We start from the raw sequence: 21,966 nt of genomic DNA, 5'->3' as shown, positions 1-21,966 counted from the left end.
ATGGTCCTTACTTCATGGGCCAAGGAGCTAATATGGGATTGCTGCCAGTCCTAAATATGTCTGGTCCAGCTCTGCATTCTGGAATGGGAAAAATAACCACAAGATTAATTCATAACCTTATAGCCCACTGAGACAGATCTAGGCCTGAACTCTGTATCTCCTGTCTTCTGTAAAGCTCTAGTGTAACCACCGGATTGCATAGGTATTTTAAGTCACCCGGGATTAGCAGAGCTGGCAGAAGTATTAAATCTGAGAGCAGACAGCAAATGAGAGGTATACTCTCTACTGAATGTTTAATTAGTGCTATCATATATTTGATTCCCAAAAGATATTTTACTGCTTTCCAAATGTCAAACTTTCTTTATTAAGGTAAAATTCACATAGCATAAAATTAACCATTTTAGAATGAACCGTTCATTGCCAGTCTACCACCCCTGTCTAGTTTCAAAATCTTTTTATCATCCCGTAATAGCATGCCATCCCATTTAAATCATTTCTCTCCATTCTCTACTTCTCCCAGCCCTGGGGCAGCCACCAGTCTTCTTTCTGTCTGTGGATGTGTACCTATTCTGGATATTTCATGTAAATAGAAGTAATACAGTATGTTACCTTTTGTGTCTAGCTTTCACTTAGCATAATGTTTTTGGAGGTTCATCCACATTGTAGCCAGTATCAGCACTTCTTTTTTAAGACTGAATAATACATCATTTTGTGTATATGCTACAGTTTGTTTACTCATTTATTCTTTGATGGACATTTAATATATTTAAAACCAGGAATGTGCTACCTGAATTACTAGGGTTTAGCAAACATTTACATAGTAGAAAAACACCAGTGTATAGTTAGATACCTAAGTTTCTCTTCCTGCCTCAGATAATTATTATCTATGACCTCTAAAAGGTTTGTTCTTGGAGTTTCAGTGTCTTCAGCTGTTAAAGGAGGGGTGGCAGTATGAATTTCTGAGGGCTTTGAAATGCTTTCTTCACATATTAGTGTTTTATTCCCCAGCTCAAAATCCTTTGCTTTCTTAATAAAGGCTGACCTCAATTTAACACTCCAGGCCAAATGCAGTATTAGCTCTTGATACAGTTTTTCAGCCTTGAAGCTTACCCATGGTCTCTGTGCTTCAACCCATATGGGCCATTCACTGTTATAAAAACACATGCAGTTTTCTTCTTCCTACTCCAAACTTCCATAGTATTTTATTTACATCTGTTTTGTGGAACACCATTTTATACCTTTGTGCAGCAGAGATTTCACTCGATTTAGTATTGCTACTTTGGTAGGGAAAGAAAAATAACATGTTGGATAAGAAAGGAGGTAGAAAAGAAAACATGAGGCTGTATTTTTCTATATCTTGATTATATGGCACGTGGTATAGTTTCTAAGCAGAGTTAAATAAATGTTTTTTGATCTAAATGCAAAAATTTTTCTTATGCATGAACCCAAGAATTTTTTTAAAGATATATTCATTTATTTTGAGAGGGAGAAGGAGAATCTCAAGCAGACTCCCCACTGAGCCTGTCACGAAGCATGATCCCATGACCCTGGGATCGTGACCTAAACAGTAACCAAAGTTGGGCGCTTAACTGACTGAGCCACCCAGATGCCCCTGAAATATGGAATTTTAATCAGTTTCTTTAAATCAAGTGACAAAGAAGGAGGAGATTGTCTAAGTAGCTATAATTATTCCCAGATTAATGTTTTGGTTTCACGTAAATTCTTTATCATTGTGTCACTTTTATGTTGTGGCTGAACAATTAATACTTAAGCCATTCTGTAAATCAGCACCAAACAAAAAGTAAACTTTTTTCTCTCAGTATTCGAAATTTGTAGGGAGGTATAAAATTGTGAGCATAGATGAGATATTTGAATCTTTTTTATTTGCCATTAGTAAATATACTTAAATATACCTGAATTATTTAGAGTAATTTGAGGAACATGCTAGTCTTTTAGTAGATTTATTTTATTTTGAGTGCTTTATGAATGAAGTGTGAGTTACTGGATAGGCGGTCAGGGTCGTTTTGTGATCGTAAAGCGCAATATTTTTTATCCTTAAAGATAGAATTTGTCAGTTTTCACAAGAAACAGAAAGAAGCGTTTTTGGATTCTTAATGTGCTAACTTCCAAATCAAGTCAAATATAAATGTAATTGTCTTAAGACTGTTAGCATTATAGATGATCTCCCTAATTGGTTCTTTTTTCTTTTCTTTAGGGAGAAGAATCCAATGAGTCTGCAGAATCTAGTAATAATTGGGAAAAGCAAGAAAGTATTGTATTGAAATTGCAGAAGGAATTTCCCAATTTTGATAAACAGGTAGGTGATCGTGGACAGAAATTTAATCAGTGTTGCTAAATATTTGGAACAAAATAGTGTTTGAGATAAACTGGAAAAGCTTAGGGTGTGTTTTGCATTTTTCTAATTAAATATACTCTTATTAATATTATAAAATACCTTTATACTGCTTGTTAATTCTTTACATTGTTTACTTACCTTAATTGCTAACTATATCAACATAATGACCATAATCATAACAAACACAGCAGTTGGAACTCATTTATGAAATGTGAGTATGTAGAAAGCCAAATCAGCTGTTTTAGCTTTTTTTGTATTCTTGTCCTTTACATTTTTCATTAAGAATTTTAAAGTGTTAGGGGTGCCTGGTTGACTCAGAAAAGCATGACTCTCGATGTCAGGATTGTGGGTTCAGGCCTCACACTGGGTGTCGAGATTACCAAAAAATAAACTTAGAAGAAATAAAGAATTTTGAAGTATAATACTGCATTTCAGTACTTTAGTATTCCATAACGTTTGTTCTACTTGCTAAGTAGTAAGAATACTCAGTCTATATATTCATGCCAAGCTTGCTTTGCTTCTATCACCTGATTGTATGTAGAAGCACATTATTTAACATTTGGAATACATTCACACGTGCATTGATTTATTCAGGTATATGCACAGGTAGTACATCTGCTGAATTCTCACAAGGTAAATGCAAAATCTTGTTGTTATGTTGGTTCTTTATATGTGTTGAAACTGTTTGTTTTGAAGTTGGCAGTTTGTAAAAGCCTAGCTACCCGGTGAGGTTTAATTGAACAAACATTTTTGATCCTTATATATTCAGAGCACTTTATAGAGAGAGTAGAAATGCAGAGAAAGTCTAGCTTCCTTTCCTTTGGAGACTTAAAATTCATGGAGGTGAAATTTTATGTACACCATGTAAAACCATTTGTAAAGCAGCATATAAACAAATGTGAAATAATCAGATATGAATTTTCAAATGATTTACTTACTTTTAAAAGAGTGTAAAAGTTTATTGCAAGTTGCTTATTTTAGATTTTTAACAAAGATCAATGACTTATTTCTAGGAACTAAGGGAAGTACTGAAGGAACATGAATGGATGTACACAGAAGCATTAGAATCTTTAAAAGTGTTTGCAGAAGACCAAGGTAATTAGCTCTTCTGTCCTAGAAAACACATACTTCCCATTATGTTCTTATTTTGGTATATAAGAAAATCTAAACCTATTAGAGAATGGGATTGCAAAAGATCTTGGAAATAATGATGTAAAAAATTTTTAAATGAGCAGTTTCAAAATGTTTTGGCCTGTTCTTTAATGGCAGTGTAATATGAAATAGTAAATATATTTTTCCAATTGGCTAGCCTTTTTTTTTTTTTCTTTTTTTTGGATAGTTAAGGCTACTTTTAAATTACCATTGTTTTATTGAATATAAAAGCAACATTTTTTATATTTTAACAGCTTGCAGGATGGATCTTAGGATTGCTGGTGGTTTATAATCACTGCAGTATAGGTGTCCTAGCCTGCTCTTACATGAATATCAGAAGCACCAGTATCAGAAACCTTTAAGATGAATATCATTGGCACGGGAGAAGTTCCTTAAACTTGTATTGGAGTACTTTTAACTTTCAGAACCAAATGTTAGAGGAGAAGTAGTGGAGAAGAGTTGAATCATACATGTTTAGTAACATCCTTATGAAGAGCTGATCTAATTGATGCCTGCTTGATTGCAAAACCAGCTTAAAAAGCCCAGTACAGTGGTTTTAGTTTTTTGTTTTGTTTTGTTTTTTAATAAATTCTTTGAAGAAATACCTTAGTACCAGTGCTCTTGATGGCACAGAGAATGATATTGTGTGGAAAAAAGACACCACCAATATCATCAGTTCTGCGTCTGAAAAATGATTCACAAGAGATAGATTATGAATGTGAAGAATTTGAGGACTGCTTTATCTCATTTTTCTCTTTTATATATGCACAAGAATGAATGTATGGTAATCAGCATGTAAGTCTAAAAGCTCTTTGAATAAGCAAAACAAACATACTAAATAGTAAAGTATTGTGTTATTGATTAACTGGTAAGAAATAACAGAATTAGCTTCAGTCATAGGCATCTTAGAAATCTATGGAATCTGATAGGCTAACCAGTGATAAAGTAGCAATGTTATTTTAGTAATAATATATTTCAACAGATGTACATGGTGATGGAACATTAATATAATAGGAATGGTTTTAATTTAGGGTGAACATGTTTTTGCTGTACCTGTCAGTGTTGGCATGGAGATGGGGCGCTAAGTAGCATCTGGGATATCTTACAGAAATGCAGCTGCCATTTATAATCTCAGGACCTTTGTTAGAAAATGGGGGTATTTATTCATTTTTTAAAAGGTATCACCTGTTTTTGAAACTTTCTCAACTCCTGTACAACTTCAAATTCCATTTTAGTATTTCTCTTTAAAGCATATCAAGATTTAACAAATTATAGTTGAATTCTATATTCAGAAGGAAAATAACACATTTAGGTAATTTTGTTTATCTTATTTGAGGGCTTATATCTTTATATTTATATTTAATTTATATTTTTCTAACAGTTATTTTTTTTTCTTTTTACACAGATATGCAATATGCTTCACAAAGTGAATTTCCAAATGGAAAAGATGCTTCTTCAAGAAGTCAGAATTACCCTAAAAATGCAGCTAAAACAAAACTAAAACAGAAATGTTCCATGAAACCACAAAATGGTTTTAACAAGAAACGTAAAAAAAATGTATTTAATCCTAAGAGAGTTATTGAAGACTCTGAATACGATTCAGGCTCTGATGTGGGTAGTTCACTAGATGAGGACTACAGTAGTGGTGAAGAAGTGATGGAGGATGGCTATAAGGGTAAAATTCTTCACTTTCTTCAAGACGCTTCAATTGGTGAACTTACTTTGATTCCTCAGTGTTCTCAGAAGAAGGCTCAGAAGATTACAGAACTCCGGCCCTTTAATAGTTGGGAAGCTCTGGTAAGGCTACATTATTTTTTTTTCCCCTGTGTGTGTGTGTGTGTATGTGTGTGTGTGTGTTTAGCTCACAGTACCGTTTATAGTCAAGGTGTCTTCAGCCCAGGGAAGCATAGATGGGTGGCCTTATCCTGTGTAGAGGCAAACATTACTTTCATTGTAAGCCAATAGTATTTCAAATAGTGTCATATGACCTAATTTTGAATGAATTAAGGGGTGATTTTCCTGAAAAAACCCAAGCTGATTGGCTGGGCATACTGTCACTCATTCTTTTGCATAGAAACTTGGTTCATTTCACTGCAGAAGAAGAAATTAGAGCTTACATTTAAGAAGGAGTTGTTTGCTAGCCTGTTCTGATCTGTTACTGCTGAGACATCATGCAGAAAGCAAGAATGTGGCAGAAATTTTACTACAACTTACTTGAAGAGCAATAGCAACGTCCAGGGGAGCTCCATGATTCAAAATGCCAGCCTAAGTGTTTTATGCTTCACCACAAAAGAAGCAAGTGTTTATTTTCTTTTTCTTTTAAAAATGACAGCTCAATCTCTAACGTGTTTTTCTTGGTTAAACAACACGGCCATTTTATGGAGTGTAGCAGGCTGCAGCGTTTTTAATTGGAAAAGATAGAAAAATGTTTGAAGCCTAGAATTCAAGCGTTAGGTGAAGGGAATGCATAAGTAACTGGTAAGTACACTTTGCATGATCATTTTATGGAATTGGATTTCCTATAAACAAGTGTTATCCAAAATACTTGTATTTTGAATTTTATAAATGTCAGCAGTGAGCAAATTGTATTCATACAGAAAAAGATAAGAACTCTGTCTTTTAAATTTTGCCTTGACTTTTGTGAGAATGTGGGCTTTTATAGCATGAATTATATATAGGCCCCGCTGTGAAAGCAATATGGATTTTTTTTTACAGCTTTAGAAGATGAAGTGCCTCTTGAAACTAGAAATTTTAAGGAAGTTTTATTCCCTATCTTAGGGAATAAAGTTGTTTTGTGGTTAATTTTATACTTGTGACAAATCTGTAAAAGCACAAGTCCCCTTAATAAGTGTCTTTAAAGTGGCAGGATCGTAGGGTTTCTGAACAGTGGTTCTAAAAAGCATTTTTTAAAAATTAAGATATTTGAAAAATAAAGAAACAACATTACTAGTATTTTGTAACTTAAATAAAATAAATAAAGCCATTCGTTTTGCCTAAAGCCTTTGCTTTTCTAGAGAACATCTGTCAAAGCAGGTCCTTTCAAAACTTGTTCGGCTTTGCCTGAGTGATTTATTTGTTAAAGTATTTGCTGAAGGGCTTTCTTGTTCTTCTTTTCTTCCTTTTCTTCTTTCTTTTAATCTTTAATGGTCTCCTATGTTATTGCAGAGTCGGTTGCTCAGGCTTGTTGGGATTCTAATTTATTTAATAAGGAATGCAATTATCTACACCACTGTATTTAGTAACTGTAACTACTTGCCCAAATATCTTGTAGTAAAAGTAAATTATACCAGACTTATATCTGCCAGATGCTTTTAAAAATATTCAACTTAACATGTAGAAATCATATTTTCCCTACTAATTAATTGGCATAGTGTAGTCTCAACATGAAATTTTTGTAGGTTATGTATTACCTGCGTAAATCCCCTATTGTATCTTGCCCCCCTCTCTAAAAATTAAACACAAAGGTGATATTTTTTCTTGCTATTTATTTAAATGTTGGTTATTTTATGTAAGAGTTAAAAAGTAAACTTGCTACTTAAGCAAAAACAGGGTTTTTGGTAAAATGGAGTTAAATGAAGAGTTTTTGAAAATGAAGTTAACATTGGCACATCTGTGTATATAAGCTTTGAATTTTAATTTGTGTAGAACTTTAAGCTTCTACTTTCAATCACTTTAGAATTTTCAGTGTGGCTGATTTAGAGAGCAATTTCATCTTCAAATCATCAAAGGTAAAGTTAATATTATGTACATTCTAGTATATGGCTGTATATGACATACTTTTTTCCTATTATTCAGCAAGGTTTAATAATGTACCTATAAACTTCAGAAAGAAACAAAAGAAAAAAACATTTAGTTTTGTTTTCATAGCTACTGTTTTTAGAAATTCCTATGAAAATTAGTTGAAATTTTAATTATAATATTCAGTCATACTTTAATGAAAATTGTATGGCAATGTATATTAAGAACAGCATGTAAGAGTCTAGTAAAGTGTTAACATTGTTGAAGCATATTTGTCTTATGGATTGGGGAATTTGTCAGAACTTTAAAAGTCATTTATAAATGCATACTGAGCCAACAAATCAAGTACACATACATTTTAGTTAGGATTTTTGTTAAAACTGAAGTTTGTAACATTGGTAGGTTAAATGTAGTCATTAGTATTTCATCACCTTATAAAAACAGTTTATGAAAATTATGTTTGCAGTACCTTTTAAAACAATTTGAGAAGTACCTCAGTTATGCCTTTCATTGTCAGAGAATTACACTTTTTAAACATTAAATGCTGTAAGATACTGATATTCTAGTCGCCTTTATTTTACGAGTAAAATTTGTTTATTTAACAGAAGTGCATTGTGTATGAGTGTTTATGTTTGAAGCTTTACACCTATTTTCTTTGAATCAGAGCTTAAATACTGTTCGTGAAATTTTTTTCATAATTTTACATCTTATTTTTCTGCTTAATAGTAGTGATGTATGTATCTACTGTAAGAAACCACAACTTCAAATCCCGTAGACTTTGGAAATACAGCAAACCAGTATGTCGGTTTAACATGTACTATTAATGTGGTAAAATTAAGATTTTAATTGCCAAATTTCACGCATTTGATGGCATCAGTTCACCAACCACTTACTGAGTATTTGTCTAGCCTTGTGCAAATTAGGGTGGGGATGCTGTTACATCTGTGATAATCTTATGATGTTGCATCTTTATACTTTAATCAGGGTGTAATGTCTGCTGACCAAAGCAAGAGTTACTTGTTCATGGATATAACTCAACCTAAAATCTTGTCATATATGCATCTACTTTCTTAACATTCAGGTCAGTGTAGGTGTAGTTTTCCTTGACTGTTAACCATGCAATCCAGATTTTTGTTTATGCCAAAGCACTCTGTGCCCCTCATTGTGCTGTTTCCCTCTACTAGTAACTCAGACCACAGGGTGTTTTGTTTTTTTTTTTTGCTTTGTTTTCCCAGTTGTTATTATAAAATGTGTGCTTAAACTTGTCACTTAAAGCATTGTGATGCCTGTTACTTCCTTCCTGATGGGATGATTTTCAGTAAATTCAGCATTTTATTTTAATTTGTATAAATTTGATAAACATTTATAAGAAAATTATAAATGTATTCTGAGCACTTCGTCAGCTGCTGCCAGGTATTTATGTCTTCTGAGGACGCGATCCTCAAAAATGTTACTTGTTAGGTGGTGGTTAAATCTGGTTTTAAACAATCCCCCCACTTCCTGTCGAAATAAAAAAATACTTGTAAGAGTGACACACTGTGGTGGGAGAGAGGTACTTCAATTTGTGACTCTTTAATAAAAGAAAGTGATACTTCAGTTTTTAATCAGAGTGATCGTAATCAGGGCCATACTTATACTCTTTTTTTTTTCCAGGCAGTTATCCAACAAGTAAGAATTGCTTTTTTTCCTTTCACCCGAAAAAAAATGGCTTTATCACTTTTTTGAGGAATGATTTTCCTTTGTCTAAAATAAAACAGTACCTGCAATAGCAAAGAAGAAAACGAAAATTCTTCCAGATACCTACCACCTAAGACTGTATTGAGTATCCATTTGTACATTTCATTTTATATAAATAGGACCATATTTTCTAGCTCATCAGTAACTTTAAATTTTTTTTTTTTTTTTTTTTAATTTGACAGAGAGGGATCGCAAGTAGGCAGAGAGGCAGGCAGAGAGAGTGAGAGCAGAGAGAGTGAGAGGGAAGCAGGCTCCCTTAGCAGATCCTGCATTTATAGAGTATTTGCATTTCTTAAATCCTTTTTTGGTGAGGCTAAGTAATTTGTAGGATTCCTCCGTGCATTTTGTCTTCAGAAAACAGTAACAACAGTAGAGTGTTCTTACATATTTCTTTAAAGTGCTGGCCTGTCTGTCTCTCTCTCTCTTTTACGTACACACAAACACACACCACTAATGAAGATACTGTAGAATTACATATTGAGATTTATCTGAGTTTTGATTTTTATCCATAGATTGAGATTAACAAGTTAAATAATTGTACATGCTTGTTCCCTCCAAAAATCCATATCCAACCCCTTCTCCAGCCTGTTTCCCACACTGCCAGTAACTGCTCTCACTTCTTTTGTCTGATTCTTACCACTTCCATATCTCTAGGTAATATAAGCTTAAAGCTATTTTTAATTTTTGTTTTAGGTCTTACTTTTTGATATGACATTATAACACTATGGTGAGATTAACTCCCATTGTCAGTCTTATATCCCATACCCACATCCTGTTCCTCAGTCTTACTAATTGAAGTTAATAGGATAATTTTGAAGATAATTTTTTAGTTATCTGCATTATTGTCACTATATAAATGCCTTTGCTAGCTTAGCCATGTAGGTAGTGTAATATTGCTTAGCAATTTTGTTGCTTAGCAACAAAATGCTTAGCATTTTGTTTTCTCTAGGTATTAGTTGACTTGGTTTTTCTGTTTGCTTAGTTTTCTATATATTTATTAGTTCAACTCTAAAATTTTTCTCAGTTGTCTAGATTTCCTCTCAGTTTTTAGAAACTTCAGGTATTCCATCAGTTTCATCTTCCTAAGAAACTATCTTTGAGTAAATCTAAATGACCTGCTCTGGTTTATACTGGTTGGATTATGGGCCTGCTATTCATCTGTGACCTTGGGCTCTCACTTCCCTGACATTCTCAGGAATCCTTGTTGTCTGTCTTGTGTAGGATCTCTTCTTTCTGAATTTCATGCATGCCTGTTTATTCCCTTGGTCGTATGAGTACATACTAAGAGGCAGAGGTGGGTGAATTATACAGTGGAACTAGATGACCTGGCTTTGAATCCCAGTTCTGACATTTCCAGCAGTGTATCTGACTTTCAGCAAGTTCTTATTCTCCATTTCTTCATCTATTAGTAGGACATAGTTATGATACTGACCGTTGGGACTTCTAAGTGTAAAATAATAAACGTCTATTTAGTTGGCCAGTTCTTAGCTATAGATGTCCACAATATTTTGTATTGGAAGTGCTGTATATGTTACTGGTGAAATGCTAAGAAACTGGTGTTTTCTGCTTATCCCCCTTTCAGTTATAGCCATATTGAGTGGAACTTTTTTGGATCAGTTTTTCTTTATCCTAAAACTCCTTCTGGACTTTTTTTTTTTTTTTTAATAATTTATTTATGGTACAAGTAGGCAGAGAGGCAGGCAGAGAGAGAGAGAGGAGGAAGCAGGCTCCCCGCTGAGCAGAAAGCCCTCCTTCTGGACTTCTAACAGATTTATGACTTGTTACATTACCCACAGTACATTAAGACAACATTTTCAACCTTCCTTGTTAGGTAATTTGGCAAAGTTCTGTCCAGTGGGATGTAAGCAGAAGTATATTAGGACTTTTGGAAACTGTCCTTAATAGGCTCACTTTTTCCTGTTGATTGAGAGGTCATTATGGTGGCAGGAACTCCACATATGGAGGATACGAAGCAACAAGGTAGAAAACTCTTTGACTTAGGAACCATCACACCAAATCTGAGGTGCTTCTGCAACTCTTTGTTTTATTTAAACCCCTTATTTGTGTTTACTGTTACTCTTAACTGAACCTAATCCTAACAACTTTGTCTTGCAGTGAAACTTTATCCTTGAAAATCTGTGTTTTACATTCATGGACACTGTATTACTATTAGACAAATTTAAATTCTAAACTAGCAACAATAAATTACATCATCTCTAATGTCATTTGGCTTATATGGGAGGAAGGGTCGGGACAATAGGAAGCCCCAGGGAGATAAATTTTGACTTAGGAAATAACCAAAATGTCAGGTTCATTTAAAAATCTTAGCTAAGGGGTGCCTGGGTGGCTCAGTGGGTTAAAGCTTCTGCCTTCAGCTCAGGTCATGATCTCAGGGTCCTGGGATCAAGCCCCGCATTGGGCTCTCTGCTCAGCAGGGAGCCTGCTTCCTCCTCCTCTCTCTCTCTGTCTGCCTCTCTGCCTACTTGTGATCTCTGTCAAATAAATAAATAAAAATTAAAAAAAAAAAATCTTAGCCAAAACTAATGCAGTATCCTGAAATAAGAGTTACCTTTTGTACTCTCCTTTATTTCCCCTACAAGAATTTCAAACATAAAATTAGAATAGTATAGTGAAACTCAGTGTCTTCGTCAGCAGCTTCAGTTCCTGGCTGTTGTATATTTATCCTCATCCACTTCTTTCCTTCTCATATTATTTTGAAGCAAATCTCAGAGCTCATCTTATCCATGAAAATTTAAATATATATATCTGCCTTAGGCTCAGATTATGATCCCGGGTTCCTGGGATCAAGTCCCAGCATCAGCCTGGCATTGGACTCCGTGTTCAGTGGGGAGTCTCCTTCTCCCTCTCCCTCTGCTCATCCCCCCTTTCTCATATTCTTTCTCTCAAAATAAATATTTTTTAAAAAGTTCTAACGTAACCTGAAGATCTTCAAGGCACTGATTCTTACATATCCTGGTGTTTATACATCTTTCCCCTAGAAAGCACAAAAGGGGGAGGTCACATTGTGATCGTTAATGTTGCTCTTGTGAAAATGTAAAGTCATGTGCAAATAACTCTGTATTTCACAGTGTCATTTTGTGAAGTGCTAATTCGTTTTTTAATCCTGCAATTTAATAATAACATGGCTTTGTAATAGATTGGAAATTTCATTGTTTTCCAACTTTTTCTAGATCAAGTATGAAAGAAGTATATTATTATAAATGTATTTTTGATGAAATTATCTTTATATATCCTGTAAGTGTTGAATTTGTATTATTTGAACTCTGTGAATTTAGATAGACTGTGATCACAAAGATTATTTAGAGTTGTTAATGTGATTCTTGTTGTAACTTGAAAGAATATGCTAAATAAGATGACAAATTAGAATTGTGTAGTTTTATCTTAACAAGTGATTTTATTCTAGTTTCTTTTGTTCATTTCTGGATTATGGGATCTCTCTTTCTGCCCAGCAAGGTTTTCAGAAAAGTGTTTTTTTATAAGGTTCTTCAGGATTTTTTTTTCTAGCTCTCTGTATATAAAAATTCTAATTCTTTTATAGCTTTTACATGAGTAAGTATTCGTGTCTTTTTTTTATTTATTTATTTGACAGAGAGAGACAGTGAGAGAGGGAACACAAGCAATGGGAGAGGGAGAAGCAGGCTCCCCACTGAGTAGGAAGCCCAATGTGGGGCTCAGTCCCAGGATCCTGGGATCATGACCCGAGCCGAAGGCAGATGCTTAACAACTGAGTCACCCAGGCGCCCCTTTAGTGTCTTTTTTTAAAGGTTATTTATTTTAGAGAGTGCACAGGAGTGGGGGGGAGGAACAGAGGCAGAAGAAGAGAGAGAATCTCAAGCAGCCTCTACGCTGAACATGGAACTGACAGTGGGGCTCGATCCCAGGACCCCAAGATCATGACCCAAGCCAAAACCAAGAGTCAGACACTCAACCAACTGAGCCATCCAGTTGCTCCTCAATGTCTTAAATACAGATATGTTGTTGAAAAAAATTCTCTGAGGTTTCACAAAAAAACCATTTATATAAGTGTTGTATTGAAATTGACTTTTTATAAAACTTGTATCAAGTTATTTAGTTGGTCATAGTTAACTTTTGATTCATGCAGTATCTTTCCAAATAATGGTCTTAGTTTAAGAGCAAAATTTAAGTGGCAAATAATAATTGAGGGTTTGAAAACTCAAGAGGTGGTCCTTTATGTTTCAAAAAATTAATCATATAGTAGTATGTCATAGTCATGGGAAGTGATGAAAATGGAGCAAGATTTCAGGTATACAATTACTACATTTGGTTCTATTCCTTTGGTGATAAAGGTGAATATGAGATTTTGAAAATAAAACTTCATAGAAGACATTAATAATCATTTGAGAGTATCTCCAATCAGAGAACCCCTACTAGGGACAAAGTAACTAGCTTGAGATTGAGATTGTGCATTTTGGTGAGAAAGATATGTTTTATTTCAATATGGGGAATTGGATTTATCAAGAGAAACATGGAAATTCAAGTGTAGGCATGAAGAAACAGGTTCTCTTAGCACTTGATTTAAGGTCATTAGTAAAAGTATAATTAAATTTTTTCCCTCTCAAAGAAATTGATACTAGATTTTTATTTACTAGATCTGAACTATTATTTTTCTTCTTATGTCATAGTTCACAAAGATGTCCAAAACTAATGGCTTATCAGAAGATTTGATATGGCATTGTAAAACACTGATCCAAGAAAGGGATGTAGTTATAAGACTTATGAACAAATGTGAAGACATTTCAAATAAATTGACAAAACAAGTTACCATGCTCACTGGAAATGGAGGTGGATGGAACATAGAACAACCCTCCATATTGAACCAGAGGTAATATTTATTGTACTTACCTATTTCTTACTTTATCTTAGCCATATAAAAATTGTGAACTTATTTCTGTATTGTGCCTAGGGAACTTAAATGTGGAAGTCATAATGAGAACTAATGTTAGAAGGGAACCCCAGGGTTTCCTGTAATGACACAGAAGTGATACAGGAATTTTTTTTTTTTTACCAATACCCCCCACCCTGCCAAGGGTATTTTATTCCCTTTTATCATTATAAATTAGAAGGAGCAAATGTTGTGATCTTATATAACTGTGTTTTCCTTGTCCGATGACAGATAATCTCATATATAATCACAAAAATGGAAAAGCTCGTTTTAGCTACCCCTTTAACTGTACAGTGCTTCAGAAAGTCAGGAGCTTAAATTGCATCAATGAAAAAAATTTCTTAGTTCAATTTCTTTTTAGTCATAAGTAAGATGAAATGAATGAAATATCCTGTATCTGTGATTTAATGTTTTAAGTGCTTTAAAGAGCCCATATTCTTAAGTCTCTTTTTGGAGTAGAAACACATCAAAAATGAAAAGGACACTTATTAAATAGTTTACATAAGGAAAAATTTTAAAAAGTGTATTTCCCAAAACTGCTACTGTTGGTAAAATGCCTGTCAGAATCCTTACAAAAAATAGACACTAAATTATTTTTAATAAGAAACTCATACAACAGCCAGTACATATGAAAAGGGCATTTTATAATTATGAACACCCCCATTTTGCATGGTGTTGGGATATTGGGATGGGGAGATTGTTTTGAACTTCCTTTAAAAGTGGTTTGGGGACTCAGAACTATTTAGAATATCTTAAGAAATGTATAAAATTGTTTACTATGGTGATATTTAAAGTTACAAAAACTTGGAAACAATCCAATTTCCTAAAATCAGAATAGTTAGAATGAATTATGGTATATCCATGCTGTATAGTGTTATGCAACGTTAAAAATGAGCTACATCTGTTCAGAATATTTCTAATAGGTATTTAATAAGATTAGCATTAGGGCCTCATTAAAATTAATTATCTTAGCTGGTGATTTTATTTACTTCTTTTAGCATTTTTCTAGTTAATGATCAAAGCATATTTGCTGATCATTGGTTAATTAAAAGTCAAGGTATGGTTACTGGCCTTTAATAGTAAGCTACAATCTTTTCTGTGCCCTTCTAGGGTGCTATGGGATGGTGTAGGGAAACGTCATGCAGTTCCCACAAAGAAGCTCTTTTCTCTGTTGCATAGAAAGAACTATGGCCATGTCAGCAAATTCATCTCCTAAAAGTGTAGTTGGAGCTGCTCCTTCTTGTTCTACAGCATTGGATATGGGGAGTTCTTCACTCTACAAGACTTACCCAGTTGAGTCTACTTTATAATAATTTGGATTTTAAAAAATCAAGTGCTTTATTGCATCACTTAAAAAATTTCTCTCTTAAACCCACATCCACAAAGTCCTGTTACTTGTAAATAGTATGATCAGGTAATAAATTATCCTTTCCATCAGGCTGAGGAATTTTTTGATGAAATATATAATGAGAAAAATAGCTCTTTTTTTCAAAGTGCTCTAGCCCAAAATATAACTTCTAATCACCTGTGTGATAGTTTACTTAGAGTTTATTTAAATGCACTTTTAGGGGGTGAAATTTGTTGTCTTGGTTTTTATTTTTAGCCAAGGTAAGAGATGCAAGCTGTTATACTTGGTATAGTGGCCAGGCATCCTTGCTGCTTAACTTAGAGATATGCAGAGTAGTTTCCTTGCCTTGGGAAAGGATTTATTAGCATGGAGGAAAATGTTGAATTATCCTGATGACTAAGCTATCCTGCTTTCCTTAACAGAACTGATTCTTTTTAGCAAAATTATGTTAACTGTTCATTTTCTTATTACAAATTTATGTGAATTATAACAGAAAAGAAATACCTGTTAGCGGTTAAGGACATTTAGATATACCAATATCCTTAATATATTAAGTTTTTGCAGAGGAAAATAAAATGTCTCTTATCAATCTCAAAACCATTGCATTCATCATTTTTATTTTAAAATGTCAAAACTAAAGATGCCTAAAGTTAAAATATGGTACAGTGAAGGAAAAGGAAAAATAAATCAGTATTTCTCGCCTTTCCTACCATTAATGTAGCCATCTCTCAAACTTTAGCTTTTTATCTAAAATTTATTGGGTTTAAATTGTTTTAACTGAAAAGATTTCTCAGATGTTCATTATAAAGTATATTTAATTATATGTGTCCTGTCTTTTCTGGGCTAAATTTACTTGAGGTTTTTCTGATTTTGTCTGTCCTCAACTTGATGGGATGGTTTTCTGTCCTGTTTTAAACAGTTGCTATGAAGCCGTTTGACAGTGATGTGATCGCACATCAATACTGCAGATGCTATTTGACCAACTCAAAGTACTATGATGGAAATACTTCAGTAGTTTGGATAAACTAATATATATATATATAGTTAGTATAAACTAATGTTGTTATAGTATTGTTAGTACAAACTAATGTTGTGATAGTATTTTCAGCAACTGTGTTAGACTTATAGGACGTACAACTTTCGGTCAGCTGGTATCCCTAAACTTGTTTCATATGAACTACTTGCAACAAGTCTCCCTAGACTATTTCCGCACTTTAAACTCAAAGTTAGCATATTGTATGGACTCATGTTGTTTCCATTTCAGGCTTTCTCACCTTTCAAAATAATTTTGATGCTAGTTTCTATGGCAGGAGATTTAAACCCACTTTAATTTTCACTCTGAAAAGAAATAACTGTCTGAAAGGATTTTTTTTTCTTCTCCTAACAAAACAAGTACCTTGAAAATAACATGCCTCATTTTCTTTCAAGATCTCAGAAAACTTAAAATCATAAAATCGTTTTTTTCCTTAGTGGTAAGAAAACCTTCAGTTTAAAGGTATTTATAGTCTGTTAATGAGAAGAGAGCACTTAACTAATTCAGAAGGCCTGGGCCTTCTTGCCATTTGGGTAACCCCGAACAGATTACATTCTTACCTGTAAACTGGTGGTTGGGGTTCATATGTAGTCATGAAAATTCTTAGAAAACTATAGAATGTCAAAATAAATTGAATAAATGGAAGGTACATCTGTACAACATCTAAATATTAGATCCTGCTAGAGAAAGAATACAACTGCCCTGTTTGAAAAATTTGTTATAACAAGTGAATTGGATTTCAAACATCTTTGTCAAAATTGTGTTTTCATTGATCTTTTGCATTCTGAAGAAAGGATCTGTTGATGGACAGCACCATGTTGGGATACTAAGCAACAAAAAGTTACTTAGATAAATCCAGTAGAGAGCACATACACACACAAATATATATATGTATATAGATGTAAACAAGCACATTCACACATAAATACTTGTGTATTTACAATATAATTACAATATAGCAAAGCTATTTAATGTCCTGATCAAAAACCACAACCAGAGCTGTTTTGTGATTATGGATGAAACAGTTTTATTTGATCGAAAAATTCTGTATAGTACATGCCTCTCAAAATTCCTTCATCACTTTTTAAAGTTGTATGCATTATTGAAGAATATATTAACAGTTATACTAGCTTTTCAGTATTTCTTGGCTGCTTGTGAAAGATTGATGTTGGGATAGGATACTGGCCCTTGATGCATTAGTAAATGGTGTGCTGTGCCTACCTTATCAGGTTTTATCCTTTTCATGAAATGGGAATTTAAGTGTGTGGGATGAATAATGCCTTGAGAAGGACTCAAAAATAATAACTCAGTTTTAACCATAGAGTGTGGGTGGGTCAGAGAGATAGAGAACTTTTTCATGTTTTGCTGTTTAAGGGATGAGCTCTGGATCAGAGTTGGATTGGGTACTGTCTCTGCCACTGCAGACATGGATTTAGATAGTTATGTGACGTTGGACAAATTACTTACCTTCTCTGAGTTCCACAGTCTCATCTGTAAAATGGGGATAATAGTCCTACTTGCTTGATAATGTAGACTAAATGAAGAAATAATGCATGTCAAGCCCATAGCATTGTGTCTGGTCTATAATAGTAAGTATTCCAGTATTAGCATTTCCTTTCACCATTATTGTAGTAGAAGGAATTAACTTGGATCTGGAAATTAAAATATCTATGATAATATATTTTATTTATTATTACTTTCATAATGGTAGTAGAAATTATATTGGCCAAGAAGGCAAAGACATTTTAAAAAATGAACTACAAAGACTTCAATACTGCTGATTTTTTTTTTTAAAGATTTTATTTATTTATTTGACAGAGATCACAAGTAAGCAGAGAGGCAGGCAGAGAGAGAGGGGGAAGTGGGGCTCTACCCCAGGACTCTGAGATCATGACCTAACCTGAGCCGAAGGCAGAGGCTTAACCCATTGAGCCACCCAGGCGCCTCTAATTTTTTTTTTTTTTAACGCGAAATGTGTAGATTGCTTACCTCATCAGTTGAAGCATAGATTCTGATTTAAGATGGAAATCTTTATACCCCAGCTCTTTTACCTCTGTTCTAATTAAGATATATTGATTTTAAAATTTGGCCCTTTAACTGTTTTCTTATACCACAGTTATGTCCAGACCCCGTCCCTATGTTGCTTCTCAACTTCCTCATATCAGGGAGATCATATGATAGTTGTCTTTCTCCGATTGACTTATTTCCCTAAGCATAGTACCTCTAGTTCCATTCACATCATCTCAAATTGCAAGATTTCATTTTTTTGATGGCTGCATAGTATTCCATTGTATACATACACACCACATCTTCTTTATCCATTCATCTGTTGATGGACATCTAGGTTCTTTCCATAGTTTGGCTGTTGTGGACATGGCAGCTATAAACATTCAGGTGCACGTGCCCTTTCAGATCACTGTGTTTGTATCTTTAGAGTTGCTCTATTTTCAACTTTTTGAGGAACTTCCATGCTGTTTTCCAGAGTGGTTGCACCAGCTTGCATTCCCACCAACAGCATGGGAGGGTTCCCCTTTTTTTGCATCCTTGCCACTAGCTTTCCATCTTAATACGGGCTATATGTTTATGTAGGGAGTATGAGACTATATTTCCAAATGAAATAGACTTCCTTATTTAAATCTTAGCCTTCCAGAAAACACTTTGTAGCTATTAAACCTCAGGCAAATTACTTAGCCTCAGGCAAAATTTTCATCTGTTTAAAATAATGGTAATAGGCAATCTTTACAGGATATTAAAAGATTAAATGAGGCAGTGCTTGAAAATGATATTTGTGTCTGTCTACATATGTGTGTGTGTGTGTGTGTGTATAATATATATATATATATATATATATATATATATTTGGTAATGACTGTTAATACTTTTTAACCACTTGGAACTTTTAGGGAAAAGAATACTGTTTTCATCCATTATAACCTTCCATGTTACCTTCCAGACAAGTTATTTCCAAATTATGTGTTTACAGATTAAATGAGATTTTGACACTGGCTTGCTTCTTTCTACTCCCTGATGCTTATTAATGTCTAGCAAGTTTCCATTTGTACATAGTTCAAACACAAATTTACACATACGTACGCCTTCTAGAATTACACATTCCACTGATACTGGGGTGATTGACATTCATTTCGTCATCCCGGCAAAGGCAAATTAAGCTTGTGTTGTTGTCCTAATATTTGAAGTTCCTTAATGTGGTAAAATTCAAATCCATACAATACCATTATCTAGTATAAATATTAGGTTAGTAATATGTCATATTAATATAATAATTCTGATCATTTATGGAATTAATTTGGTGGCATTACATTATGACTGAATATGGAAATGTTTTTTTATAATTCTTACAGCCAGAAAAAATAAATCAATACAAAATAAAATTTGAGAAAATTGAAAAAAAAAATATCGTGTTTTGGGCTGATTTTCTTAACTAAGTATAAATAGCTTGTATAACATAAGGTAAAAGGTAAGACTAGACATAGGTATTTCAGGTTTTGTGTGCACTGTAAACTTAACCTTCATGTCAGAAAACTAGTAAAGAAAACTAATAGAAGTGCAAATCCATAATATTTGATAACTCTCTTTACCAGTTTATCACTCAAGCCCTATCAGAAGGTTGGTTTGAATTGGCTGGCATTGGTACATAAACATGGACTTAATGGCATTTTGGCAGATGAAATGGTAAGTAGTACTGTATTTCTAGGATTTGTCATTAAAAGGTGTTCTTGCTCTTACTTAAAAAATAGAGCAGTTTACTGCTCTCACTTTAGTATTTTAATACCCCAATTACCCCTTTTAATTTTTATTGCTTCTCTTAGCTCTAGCCTCCTCATTGCACCCCAAAATGAAAATGGACTTGTTTTCTTTCTGATTATCAAATTAATAAATATATGTGTTTTAAAAAATTAGACTATATAAAAGTACAAAAAAAATCAAGATCATTCATATTCCTACCACTTTGAAATAAGTATTACTTGATGTGTATCTTTTCAGATTATTTTCTTCTGCAGGTGTTTGTGTATGTACACATACACATATATACATATGTATATATGAGATTTTGTTATATGTGTTTTCTGTAGTTACAGCTACTTTTAAATTTTATAGATATATATAAGTAAATCCACACATTTATTAGCAGCATCATTTCAGCCATTTTACTTTTGTTAAATGTCTCAGAGTTTCTGTTTTTTTCCCAAATCACATTTGCTTGAAACTAAGCTTAGGAAATCCATTACAACCTAGTTCAGGTATTGTCACATAGACACTGACCTTTCATCTAACCTAATGTCCTTCCTCCTTTAAAAGTTTATTAAAAATAAGTCCTGTTTAGTGGAGAAAATGTTTATTAGATACACATACGTTACATTGTATATTACATTATTAAAATAAAAATTGCATAGTGATCTTTATTCTGTAGTTAGCTTCCAGTAGTGTTTTGTATGTAAGACTACTCCCACACATACATCATACTATCATAACAGAGATGCTATTTATCTAATAGAAAACTAAATAATATGTGCAGGATTTCAAAATATTTATAGAATTAGATACAGAATATTACAGTTGTGGAAAGCTGGACTTGAGATTCATATCTGGGTTTGGGGCCCCAACTTTGCTTTTCATGGATCCTTACCAAATGAGGTATAATATATAAAACTCTTTGTGACCTTTAGAGCACTATCAGTTAGTGTCTTGCTTGGTCTACAAGGACTCGCATAATGAAAGACCAAAGACTGGGTGGCTTAAACAACAGAAATTTATTTCTCATAGCTGTGGAGCCTGGAGGTCTAAGAACAAGGGGTTGGCCAGTTTGGTTTCTCCCAAGGCCTCTCTCCTTCATTTGCAGATGGCCACCTCCTCCCCATGTATCACATGTCTTTCTCTCTGCACACACATCCCTGATGTCTTTTTCTCTTAAGATGGGGATTGGATCCCCATCCTTGTGATCTTATTTAACCTTAATTACATTGTTAAAGGCTCTGTCTCCAAATATAGTCACATTGTGGGATAGAGCTTCAACACATGAATTGGGTAGTGAGGGCAGTTCAGTTCTTAACAGTTGGTAATGTTTGGTTCCTCCCCAGTACCCTTTAAAAACAAAAGAACAAGACAGAAAAACTCTTCATTGATGTATAATTTACTTGTAGTAAATGCACAAATGTTAGCTTGGTGATTTTTTAACATATATGTGCACCTGTGTGACCACCCTCTCCAGATCAACATTTCTATCATCCCAGAACGTTCCCTCATGCTCCTTTTCAGTCATTGCCACTACCACTCTTTGGACACCTATAACTATAGATTTTTTTTTTCAGATTTTGAACTTTATATTAATAGAGCCATATAGTATATACTCTTTGTTTCTGGTTCATTTGGTGCATGATAAAGTTACTGAGTCTCATCCGTATTCTTACATGTATCAGTAGTTTGGTGTTTTATTGACATGCCATAGTCCCTAGTATAAATATGCTACAACTTAATTTATCCATTCTCCTGTTGAAGATTTAAGTTATTTCCAGTGTTTGGCTAGCTACTGACAGTAACTACTGTCAACATTCTTACTCAAGTCTCTTCAAGGACATATGTTCTTATATCTCTTGAATATACTCTGAGAAGTGAAATTGGTGGATAATAGGATAGGCATATGTTCAAATCCAATTAGT

At 33.7% G+C, this 21,966-nt stretch overlaps 1 protein-coding gene across 5 annotated transcripts in view; it reads left to right on the top strand.

Moving 5' to 3' along the window:
* Positions 1-21,966, top strand: part of SMARCAD1 (SWI/SNF-related, matrix-associated actin-dependent regulator of chromatin, subfamily a, containing DEAD/H box 1) — a 74,079-nt gene that overhangs the window by 35,791 nt on the left and 16,322 nt on the right. For all 5 annotated transcript variants that reach the window (XM_045992629.1, XM_045992648.1, XM_045992640.1 and 2 more), the window contains exons 7-11: positions 2,216-2,317; positions 3,370-3,451; positions 4,914-5,305; positions 13,648-13,847; positions 19,891-19,981. In XM_045992629.1, coding sequence (XP_045848585.1) covers positions 2,216-2,317; positions 3,370-3,451; positions 4,914-5,305; positions 13,648-13,847; positions 19,891-19,981 — 867 coding nt within the window. The remainder of the gene's footprint in view (positions 1-2,215; positions 2,318-3,369; positions 3,452-4,913; positions 5,306-13,647; positions 13,848-19,890; positions 19,982-21,966) is intronic.

Source organism: Meles meles, chromosome 2, assembly GCF_922984935.1.
Source record: "Meles meles chromosome 2, mMelMel3.1 paternal haplotype, whole genome shotgun sequence".
NCBI lineage: Eukaryota > Metazoa > Chordata > Mammalia > Carnivora > Mustelidae > Meles > Meles meles.
The sequence above is the reverse complement of the archived record's forward strand: the minus strand, read 5'-3'. Positions and strand labels throughout refer to the sequence as shown.